General features: G+C 45.8%; 1 protein-coding gene across 1 annotated transcript in view; it reads left to right on the forward strand.

Annotated features, from left to right (window-relative positions):
* Nucleotides 1-12,500, forward strand: part of LOC135546636 (protocadherin Fat 3-like) — a 333,832-nt gene that overhangs the window by 107,480 nt on the left and 213,852 nt on the right. Inside the window, 1 exon segment of the mRNA XM_064975226.1 lies at nt 403-3,741. Within this exon segment, the coding sequence (XP_064831298.1) occupies nt 423-3,741 (3,319 nt within the window). The 5' untranslated portion in view covers nt 403-422.

Consider the following 12,500-nt stretch of genomic DNA (forward strand, 5'->3'; position numbering starts at 1 on the left):
TTCAGCTTCCCTGCAGTCTAATAGTGGTATGTTTTTTGGTGTGTTTTGGTGATGGTGCACTCCTCCTTCCACTAGCCATGCAATTATTTTGTTCCTTCCTTCTTGAACCAACCTCCTGGTTTTTCAAAAACGTGCAATTGAGTGTCAGTGTCCATAGAGTCCTCACACAATGATGTCATACCTCCTAAGGTTGCCTGTTTACTATGCATTCCTGTCATCTCCCTCCCCATCCAATCAATCTTTTCAATCAAATGGAAAATTAGTAACCTGTTAGGCCTAGGGGTCAAATGTCAAGTTGTGGGATATGTGGCATGTATTTTGTGGTTGTAAATACTTCCCTCCTTTTCCACAATCTCCCCTCTGCCCCCGTGGCTAACATCTTTCTCCTTTCTTTTGTTGCAGGATGGAAGAGTGATGATGGGATGGATGTGAATATGGGCCAGTGGGCCTACACAGGCATGCGTGCCCCTCTCTTCTGCCTGGCCCTGTTGCTGCTGCTGCTCTCCCAGCCTGCCCCCTGCTGCTGCCAGGACAGCCAGGGTTCTCCCCAGGGCCCCGTCGACGGCCCTCCATTTCTCTTCACGCAGTCCGTCTATCATGCCATGGTCTACGAGAACTCGGCAGCGCGAACATACGCCAACAGTAAAGTTAAAATGGGCATCCACCTGGCCCAGCGCTCCTGGGAAATCCGTTACAGGATCACCTCCGGGGATGAAGAAGGCTTCTTTAAAGCAGAGGAGTACATGCTGGGAGATTTCTGCTTCTTACGCATAAGGACTAAAGGCGGCAACGCAGCCATCTTGAATCGAGAAATCCAGGACAGCTACTTACTGACAGTGAAAGCCTCCGTCAAAGGAGAGGTTCTGGAGACCTGGACCAAAGTGACTGTCCAAGTCCTGGACATGAATGACCTCCGACCTCTATTCTCACCCACCACATACTCAGTCACCATCGCAGAAAGCACCCCCCTCAGGACTAGCATAGCACAAGTTACAGCCACTGACGCGGACGTCGGCTCCAACGGGGAATTTTACTACTTCTTCAAGGAGAAAATGGAGCTGTTCGCCGTGCACCCAACTAGCGGTGTGGTCTCCCTCAGCGGGAAACTGAACATTGAGGAGCAGAACCGATATGACCTTGAAATCCAGGCGGTGGACCGCGGGATGAAGTTGTATGGCAATAACGGTGTGAGCAGTACGGCCAAGCTCTTTGTGCATGTAGAGCGTGTCAACGAGCATCTGCCAGTCATGAAAGTGGTCACCCATGTCCCCTCGTGGTTAGACAAGAACCCTGTGTATGCAGTGGTCACTGTGGAAGACCTGGACGAGGGGTTAAATGGAGAGATTGAGTCCTTGTCTATAGTGGCCGGAGACCCTATGGAGCAGTTCACTCTGGAGAGGTCAGAGGGCAATGAGTTCGCTATCAAGGCGTCTGACCAAGTTGACTGGGAGAACTTCCCTTATGGATATAACCTCACACTTCAGGCTAAGGACAAGGGTGCACCGCAAAAGTTTTCTTCGGTCAGGGTTGTGCACATCATGGTGAAGAAACCACATCCTGTGGAAGTGAAATTTGAACAGGAGTCGTATGAAATTAGTCTCAATGAAATCTCACCCCCAGGCACGATCGTAAAGGTGGTGAAAATCTCCCCTGAGCCAGACGATGCGGAATATATTCTGACCCCCTCGACAGACTCCTCCTACTTCCGGATGAACACCCTAACGGGCGTGATCTCAACTGCTCGCTGGTTCACGGAGTGCACCAAGGACATGTTTGACCTGGAAGTGGTGGAGGTGGACAGCGAGCTGGGGGTCAAAGTTCGGGTCTCCATCGAGGACGCAAATGACAACACCCCAACATTCACTCAGCTTTCGTACGAGGTGTTCGTCAATGAGAGCGTCCCCGTGGGATGGACTGTGCTGGCGGTGTCCGCTGTGGATGGTGATAGCGGGGAGAATGGATACATAACATACAGCATAGCCAGCCTTCAGCCCCTGCCCTTCAAAATCAACCAGTTCTCTGGCATCCTCACCACCACACAGGAGCTGGACTTTGAGTCCTCGTCTGAGAGCTACATGTTTGTGGTCAGGGCCTCTGACTGGGGTTCTCCCTACAGACGAGAGAGTGAAGTCAACGTAACTGTCCATCTGGAGAATGTGAACGACAACCAACCCTTATTCGAGAAGGTGGCGTGCCAGGGGCTAGTCTCTCGGGACTTCCCCATCAATGAGGTAATCACCACCATGTCTGCCATCGACATAGACGAGCTGGAGCTGGTGAAGTACAAGATCCTGGAAGGGAATGAGAGGGGCTTCTTTGACCTGAACCCTGACTCGGGGGTCCTAACCCTACAGAGGTCCCTCTCCACTGCCAGTCCAAAAAATGGAATCTTCAGTTTGAAAATAACCGCCACAGATGGAGAGAACTTCTCCGACCCGATGTTTGTGAACATCTCTATTGTTCATGGGAAATCTTTCCCCAAGAGCTTCAACTGTAGGGAGACAAGAGTCGCCCAAAAGTTAGCTGAGAAATTACTAAATAAGTCCAAAGCTAGAACCAAGCCCAAGGTTGAGGAAGGGTTCATTGACCTTTTCTCCATCAACAGACAGACACCTCAGTTTGATAAGGCCTTCCCCACAGACATATCAGTGCACGAAGACCTAAAGGTCGGGTCCAGTGTCTTCAAGGTCAACGCCTATGACGGCGACACAGGTTTTAACGGTCAGATGTTGTATGCCATCTCAGATGGAAATACAGACAGCTGTTTCACCATCGACATGGAGAGTGGGCTGATCAGCGTCTTCCTGCCCATGGACAGAGAGAAAAGAGACAGATACCTCCTCAACATCACTATCTACGACCTGGGCCTGCCACAGAAAACCGCTTGGCGTCTGCTCACCGTCTACGTAGAAGATGCCAATGACAATGCACCTCAGTTCCTGCAGGAGGGAGGCTATAGAACCTTCATTCCCGAAAACACAGCCATTGGCACCGATGTCATTCAGGTTGAGGCCACTGATAAAGACTTGGGGCCTAATGGAGAGATTGTCTACTCCGTCCTGACCAGCACCACCCAGTTTGGCATCAACAGCTCCAACGGGATTGTGTACGTTGCCGGGCAGCTGGACAGGGAGTTCGTCTCCACCTTCAACTTGAAGATTGAGGCTCGTGACCGTGCAGAGAAAGGGAACCAAAAGTTTTCAGTCACCACTCTGAAGATCTCTCTAGAGGACGTTAATGACTGCCCCCCAGTATTCATCCCCAGTGTCTACAACACCCGGGCCCTGGAGGATCTACCAGTGGGAACCGTGGTGGCCTGGCTCGAGACTCAGGACCCAGACCTTGGCCTGGGTGGCCAGGTTAGATACTCCCTGGTCAACGACTACAATGGGAAGTTCGAGGTGGACAAGGCCAGTGGAGCCATCCGTCTGACCAAGGAGCTGGACTACGAGACGCAACAGTTCTACAACCTCACGGTGAGAGCCAAGGATAAAGGGAGACCTGTCTCTCTGCTGTCTGTCACCTTCGTGGAACTAGAGGTGGTAGATGTAAACGAGAACCTCTACACTCCCTACTTCTCCCACTTCGCCCTTACGGGATCAGTGAAGGAGAGCGCCCGCATTGGGACCACCGTCCTCCAAGTCACGGCCCGGGATGACGATGATGGTAGAGATGGGGAAATCCAGTACTCTCTCCGGGACGGGAGTGGACTGGGACGATTCGCCATCGACGAAGAGACGGGTAAGTGCAGATTGCCTTTAAAAACCTGCTGTTACATGTAACATCACAGTTTAGATTAGTCTTGGTAGTTGGTTTATTCTCTGGATTTATAGGCATTAACAATTGAACATAAAACAGATTAAAATTATGCGTTGTGTAGATATGTTAGATTTAATGTTGTGGTGCTAGAGCTACAATATCCCCTTTTACTGACTAATGCTGTGTGTGAGCCATGTGTGTTTAATGATGCTGGACCTTATAAATCCCATCTTGGCTGTGTGTGTGCGAGATGGAGAGAGAGACATGCTCCGGAGGCCAGTCCAGAGGCTGACAAAGAATCTAATTGTGGAGCGGCTGCCGCATTTTGGGCTGGGGTGTTCTTAAGAAGGTTTGGAGCTGTGATTTATAAGCTTAGCTCCAGTCTGGGAGATTGAATTACCACACTGATCTCTTTATTTACATTTAGTGCAGTTGTCATGTCATTTTCGCCTGACCCAGACGTTTGGCTTCTCTCTGCCTTCTCTACCTAAACCGCCTGCCCCTCCTCTTCTACTCGTCTCCCACTCTGGGCTGGAGCTCCGCCAGACCGTCCTGGGAAGCTGACAGGTCCTTTGTGACATTCTGCTCCGAGGTATTCTAGGATTTTCCTGATTCTATTTATTTAATGGCGGTTCGTGCCCGGCCGTGCGATCTGTCCCATAGGAAGACGAGGAGGGGCAGAGTAGACCAGTTCATTTCCTATCTGAAGGGAGAGGAGGTGGTGGAGTGCCAAGAGGGAGGATTAGGGTTATTATGACCTTGGCCCACGGTGTGTGTTCTACCTCGTGTCCCTCCGCCCCACACACACACTATATAAATCCTACATGAATTATGGCCCAAGAGCAGTTTCCACTTAAAATGGGAAGGGCTTGCAGGAGAGGGAACGGGGGAGAAGAGAGGGGGAGCAGGGGGATAAGAGAGGGGGAGCAGGGGGAGAAGAGAGGGGGAGCAGGGGGATAAGAGAGGAGGAGAAGGGGGAGAAGAAACAGGAGATAGATTTTAAACAGCATCACCTCCGTGTCTGACGGAACGGTAAATTATCTTGATGGTTTCAAATTGCCTTTAGATCCCCAGCAAATGGTGCTCCGGGCCCAAGTAATCCTTCATCACCCTCTAGGATCGTGTTGTGGAATGAGAATAAGAAAACAGGAGAGAGAGAGAGACAGCCACTCCAACCGACTCCTCCTTTAGTATTTCATGCAATTTCGCTGGAAACTGAAAAAGCCCAAAAGTGGTCCTCGAGCTCAGTCGGAGTCTATAGCCAAGGCCTAGTTGTCTTTTAAATGTTTTGGTTTTAGGGAGGAGTAGCCGAGCTCAGCATGTTTAGCAGTCTGACTCTTTTCTTGTCCCTCAGAGAAAAACTCATAAAAACATATCCATTAAACTACTGCCGTTTTATAACTACTACTGTTTCTGCTTTTGGCAACAATATTAGATTTAAGCTATTGATAATACATGCCTCAGTGTGCAGCTGCCGGTTCATGTTTTGCAGTTTGGTCTCAGCTGAATCGCATTCGGGAATCGTCGCCAGACTTTTCTTCCGACACATTGATGCTGCTGGCTTCCGGGTTAAGCGGGCGGGTGTTAAGAAGCGTGGTTCGGTGGGTAGCATGACTCAACCTTCGCCTCCCGAGACTGTTGGGGAGTTGCATTGATGAGACAAAATCCAAATTGGGGCGATAAATGGGGTAAAATAAAAAGATAAAAATAAATCTGTATGTATAATGTATACCAAACACATAACATTGATTTAGAAGTTGAACAATCCATACAGCTCTATGCATAAGGACTACTTTTAACAATTTCCACCAAAACATGTACACAAAGTAATTTAATGGAGAACCGTGCAGATGCAAACTTTGGTAATGGAATTACGTTTTCCAAAAACGATATAAATAACTGCTCAGAATTAATATTCAAAGATGTCTGCAGAAATAATGGGGTGTCAGTTATGATATGACACCTTGAGTTTGAAAGGAAACAACTGGGTTATTGAAATGCAGTAAGTCTAGTGGATTTATACACTGTTACAGAATTACCATATGAAGTTACATCATGGGTCCATGAGCTGTACTACACAGCAATGCATTATTCTGCTAGAAAGAGGAGGAAGGGAAGCGCTACTAAGGTACACAATAGTACATTTTGGTAGATAGAAGGTGCTCTTTGGTAAAAGGGGTAAATTGGTCATCAAAAGGAAAGGAGGACCAAGGCACTCTTCATATAATTGATTAAAATGCCTTTATTAGTATGGCATGTTCAATAGAAACAACGTTTTTTTTAAACCGAAGCGTTTCTGCTGCATGGCCTTCATCAGTGAGTACAAAAAAAAGGAATACAATGTCCTCTTTTGAACAGCTTTTCAATTAGCATTATTCTGGATATGAGTTCCGTGTTTACCACGGCGCCACGAGGTCGTCTAGGCAGAGAGCTCCTGTAAATGTGTTAATATTTTATTGTTTTAATGTTTTTTGCTTGCATTTTTTTAGAGACGTTTTAGCTTAATAAATACTGATTATTTTTACACTGAGTGTACAAAACATTTTGAACACCTGCTCTTTCCATAACATATACTCACCAGGTGAATCCAGGTGAAAGCTATGACCCCTTATTGATGTCACTTGTTAAAGCCACTTCAATCAGTGTTGATGAAGGGGAGGTGACAGGTTAAAGAAGGATTTTTAAGCCTTGAGACAATTGAACCATGGATTGTGTCTGTGTGCCAGTTAGAGGGTGAATGGGGAAGACTAAAGATTGAAGTGCCTTTGAACGGGGTATGGGAGTAAAGTGGGCTCTAAAATGACCGCCACCCCTGACTGGCAATGCACAAACAATGCTTAAAGAAATATAAACAATATCATTATAGAGATAAACTCAAAATACCAACATGTGAGAAATACTGTACTTTATTAATGTTTCAATGGAACCAACCCAAATCATTCAATTATTTAATACAAAATTAATTTAACCAAAATCAAAGTTTCATAATTATTCGCACTCCTCATTTAGTACTTAGTGCCATCACCTCTGGCAAGGATAACAGCATGGAGTCTTTTCCTGTAATGTTTGACAAGGTTAAGGAACACATTTGGAGGGATTTTGGACCATTCCTCTATGCAGATCCTTTCAAGATCCTTCACATTCTTGGGTTTGTGCTTATCAACTGCCCTCTTCCATTCAGCCCACAGGTTTTTGATTGGATTGAGGTCCAGTGACTGAGATGGCCATGGCAGAACATTGATTTTGTTCTCACAGAACCCTTTCTGTGTGGATCTTGAGGTATGTTTTGGGTCATTGTCTTGTTGGAAAGTCCACCTACGGCCATGTCCCAGCCTTCTGACAGAGGCAACCAGATTGTCAGCCAAAATTGCCTGATACTTGGTAGAATTATTTTTTTTCCTTACATTTTTTATTTGAAACTGTAGATGGCACAGGCTCGGACATCACAGAGGCTTGTTGTAGTTTTGACTGGATTTCACTCTCCAAGGTGGGACTAACCCAATAATTGATGTGTAGTGAGTCTCTGGCGCCTTAGCGAAATCTAGCGGATATCGGCTTCACCCAGGAAGGTGCTACATGTTGTCTGAGGAGTATCTACCCATGGACTCTGCGGAAAAGCTGGGAATGGCAAGGGCTGGCTTGATGATCCAGACCTGTCTTTTTGACTTGACCCCCCCCCCCCCCCCACTCCTGCTGGATGTGACCACTGATTCCCTCATACTTTAGCCTGCTTCAGGGCATCAGAGGGCCTGAGAACAGTTTAATTTTTTTATTTTTTTATTTAACCTTTATTTAACCAGGTAGGCAAGTTGAGAACAAGTTCTCTTTTACAACTGCGACCTGGCCATGATAAAGCAAAGCATTTCGACACATACAACAACACAGAGTTACACATGGAATAAACAAACATACAGTCAATAAAACAGTAGAAAAGGTCTATATACGGTGTGTGCAAATGCGGTAAGATAAGGGAGGTAAGGCAATAAAAAGGCCATAGTGGTGAAGTAATTACAATTGACCAATTAAACACTGGAGTGATAGATGTGCAGAAGATGGATGTGGAAGTAGATATACTGGGTTGCAAAAGAGGAAGATAAATAAATAAATACAGTATGGGGATGAGGTAGTTGGATGGGCTATTAATAGATGTGCTGACAATGGTGCTTAAAGCTAGTGAGGGAGATATGAGTCTCCAGCTTCAGTGATTTTTGCAATTTGTTCCAGTCATTGGCAGCAGAGAACTGGAAGGAAAGGCGGCCAAAGGAGGAATTGGATTTGGGGGTGACCAGTGAGATATACCTGCTGGAGCGCGTGCTACGGGTGGGTGCTGCTTTGGTGACCAGTGAGCTGAGATAAGGCGGGACTTTACCTAGCAGAGACTTGTAGATGACCTGGAGCCAGTGAGTTTGGCGACGAGTATGAAGCGAGGGCCAGCCAACAAGAGCGTACAGGTTGCAGTGGTAGGTAGTATATGAGGCTTTGGTGAGTAGAGTGTTGAGTAGAGTGTTGGAGGCTATTTTGTAGATGACATTGCCGAAGTCGAGGATTGGTAGGATGGTCAGTTTTATGAGGGTATGTTTGGCAGCATGAGTGAAGGATGCTTTGTTGTGAAATAGGAAGCCAATTCTAGATTTAATTTTGGATTGGAGATGCTTAATGTGAGTCTGGAAGGAGAGTTTACAGTCTAGCCAGACATCTAGGTATTTGTAGTTGTCCACATATTCTAAGTTAGAACCATCCAGAGTAGTGATGCTAGTCGGTGAGATTGAGGGCATCAAGCTTAGATTGTAGGATGGCTGGGGTGTTAAGCATGTCCCAGTTTAGGTCACCTAACAGCACGAGCTCTGAAGATAGATGGGGGCAATCAATTCACATATGTTGTCCAGGGCATAGCTGGGGGCAGAGGGTGGTCTATAGCAAGCGGCAACGGTGAGAGACTTGTTTATGGAAAGGTAGATTTTTAAAAGTAGAAGCTCGAATTGTTTGGGTACAGACCTGGATAGTAAGACAGAACTCTGCAGGCTATCTTTGCAGTAGATTGCAACTCCGCCCCCTTTGGCAGTTCTATCTTGTCGGAAAATGTTGTAGTTAGGGATGGAAATTTCAGGGTTTTTGGTGGTTTTCCTAAACCAGGATTCAGACACGGCTCGGACAGAGTGGCAGAGTTTGCTAAAGCAGTGAATAAAACAAATTTAGGGAGGAGGCTTCTAACGTTAACATGCATGAAACCATGGCTTTTACAGTCACAGAAGTCAACAAATGAGAGCACCTGGGGAATGGGAGTGTAGTTAGGCACTGCAGGGCCTGGATTAACCTTTACATCACCAGAGGAACAGAGGAGGAGTAGGATAAGGGTACGGCTAAAGGCTATCAGAACTGATTGTCTAGAACTTTCAGAACAGAGAGTAAAATGAGCAGTTTTCTGGGCACGATAGAATAGATTCAATGCTTACTGTACAGACAAAGGCATGGTAGGATGTGAATACATTGGAGGTAAACCTAGGCATTGTGTGATGATTTGAGAGATATTGTCTCTAGAAACATTTAAACCAGTTGATGTCACCGCATGTGTGGGAGGTGGAACTAAAGGGTTGGCTAAGCCATATTGAGCAGGGCTAGAGGCTCTACAGTGAAATAAGACGGTCACTAACCAGAACAGCAATGGACAAGGCATATTGACATTAGGGAGAGGCATGCATAGCCGAGTGATCATAGGAGTCCAGTGAGTAGTTAGATTGGCTGGAGACATACCGATTCAGACAGCTAGTGGGCCTGGGCTAGCAAGCTAGCAGGGCCTTAGAGGGACTTCGTGACGGATGAAGGCTGTTATAGCCTCCTCGTGCAGTTACGTCCATTAGACCAATCGTGATGGAGTAGTAGGGTTCCGTGTAGCAAAGGGGTTCAGTCCAATTGGCAAAATAGGTATAGTGGCCCAAGAAATTGTCCGGTGGACCTATTCAGCTAACAGTCCGAAATGCTATAGACAGCTAGCGGGCCACAGGTAGCAGGCTAGCAGATGGGCATTCAGCAGACGTCGCGACGGAGGGATCTGTTGCAGAAAGAATCCTCGGGCAGATTGCGTCGGTAGTCCAGTCGTGAAGGAGCTCCGTACCTGCAGTAAAAGGGGTCTGGACCAATTGCCAGAATAGGTATTGTAGAGTGGCTGATGGACCTCTTCAACTAGCCGGGAGATGGGCCTAGCATGGGCTAGCTCCAGGCTAATTGGTGCTTGCTTCGGGACAGACGTTAGCCGGGAGTAGCCACTCGGATTGCAGCTAGATAGCTGCGATGATCCAGGTGAAAAAGGTTCAGAGCTTGCGATAGGAAGCCGCGGATATGGAGAGAAAATAGGTCCAGTGTACTCTGTTTTGAATCACGTTGTGCAAATTGGCGAGAGTTTTCCGAGCTAAAGGTTAGCTGATAACCGCAAGCAGTGGTTAGTTGACTACGAGCTAGTAGCAGGTTAGCTGGCTAGCTTCTGTTAGGGGATTCTGGTTCCGAAGTAAAGAAAAATACTTTAGAATAAAAGCAGATCCACACCACATTGGGTGAGGCGGGTTGCAAGTGAGTATTTTGAAGTTGAGGTTTAGAAAAATATAAAAAAGGATATGCTAAGAAAAATATATAAAAATATATATACATGGGACACGACAGGACGAGGACAAAGACGTCTGACTGCTACGCCGTCTTGGCAGAGGAGAGTGCTGAGCGAGGAGAGTGAAGGCTCTTGACTGACTTGCAGGGGACTATTGTAGGCTTGGCCTATGTGCAGCCTGCCGTAGTTGTAATGTATTGTACTGTACTCTACTGTGCTCTGCTCCCTGTTCTGTACTGTTCTCTACTCACTGTTCTGTTCTGTAGTGTACTCTATTCACTGTACTGTTCTCTACAGTACTCTACTCACTGTACTGTTCTGTTCTGTAATCTTCTCACTGTACTGTTCTGTACTGTAATCTTCTCACTGTACTCACTGTACTGTTCTGTACTGTACTCTACTCACTTTACTGTTCTGTACTGTACTCTACTCACTGTACTGTTCTGTACAGTATTGTACTGTACTCTACTCACTGTTCTGTTCTGTACTGTACTGTACTGTACTCTACTCACTTTACTGTTCTGTACTGTACTCTACTCACTTTACTGTTCTGTTCTGTACTGTACTCTACTCACTGTACTGTTCTGTTCTGTACTCTACTCTACTCACTTTACTGGTCTGTTCTGTACTGTACTCTACTCACTGTACTGTTCTGTTCTGTACTGTACTCTACTCACTGTACTGTTCTGTTCTGTACTGTACTGTACTCTACTCACTGTACTATTCTGTACTGTACTCTACTCTACTCACTGTACTGTACTGTACTGTACTGTACTGTACTGTACTGTACTGTACTGTACTGTACTGTACTCACCGTTCTGTTCTGTTCTGTTATGTACTGTACTCTACTCACTGTACTGTTCCGTACTGTGCTCTACTCTACTGTACTCTGCTGTACTGTATTCTACTCACTTTACTGTTCTGTACTGTACTCTACTCACTGTACTGTTCTGTTCTGTACTGTACTCTACTCACTGTACTGTTCTGTTCTGTACTGTACTGTACTGTACTCTACTCACTGTACTGTTCTGTTCTGTACTGTACTCTACTCACTTTACTGTTCTGTTCTGTACTGTACTGTACTCTACTCACTGTACTGTACTGTACTGTATTCTACTCTACTCACTTTACTGTTCTGTTCTTTTCTGTTCTGTACTGTACTCTACTCTACTCACTTTACTGTTCTATACTGTACTCTACTCTACCCACTGTACTGTTCTGTTCTGTACTCTACTCACTTTACTGTTCTGTACTGTACTCTACTCACTGTACTGTTCTGTACTGTACTGTACTCACTGTACTGTTCTGTACTGTACTGTACTCTACTCACTGTACTGTTCTGTTCTGTACTGTACTGCACTCTACTCACTTTACTGTTCTGTACTCTACTCACTTTACTGTTCTGTTCTGTACTCTACTCACTGTACTGTTTTTACTGTACTGTACTCTACTCACTGTACTGTTCTGTTCTGTTCTGTTCTGTACTCTACTCACTGTACTGTTCTGTACTGTACTGTACTCTACTCACTGTACTGTTCTGTATTGTACTGTACTCTACTCACTGTACTGTACTGTTCTGTTCTGTACTCTACTCACTTTATTGTTCTGTTCTGTACTGTACTCTACCCTACTCACTGTACTGTACTGTTCTGCTCTGTACTCTACTCACTGTACTGTTCTGCTCTGTACTGTACTCTACTCACTGTACTGTTCTGTTATGTACTGTACTCTACTCACTGTACTGTTCTGTTCTGTACTGTACTTCTCACTGTACTGTACTGTACTGTACTGTGCTGTTCTGTTCTGTACTTTACTGTACTGTGCTGTTCTGTTCTGTACTGTTCTGCTCTGTACTCTACTCACTCTACTGTTCTGTACTGTCCTCTACTCACTCTACTGTACTGTACCGTACTCTACTCTACTCATTCTACTGTACTGTACTGTACTCACTCTACTGTTGTGTACTGTACTCAACTCACTCAACTGTTCTGTACTGTACTCAACTCACTGTACTAGAGGTCGACAGATTAATGGAAATGGCCAATTTCAAGTTTTAATAACAATCAGAAATTTGGAAACCGATTTGGCCGATTTTTCAACAAAAACAACTACACCTTTATTTAACCTTTATTTAACAAGGCAAGTC

This window comes from Oncorhynchus masou, chromosome 9 (genome assembly GCF_036934945.1).
Source record: "Oncorhynchus masou masou isolate Uvic2021 chromosome 9, UVic_Omas_1.1, whole genome shotgun sequence".
Classification (NCBI taxonomy): domain Eukaryota; kingdom Metazoa; phylum Chordata; class Actinopteri; order Salmoniformes; family Salmonidae; genus Oncorhynchus; species Oncorhynchus masou.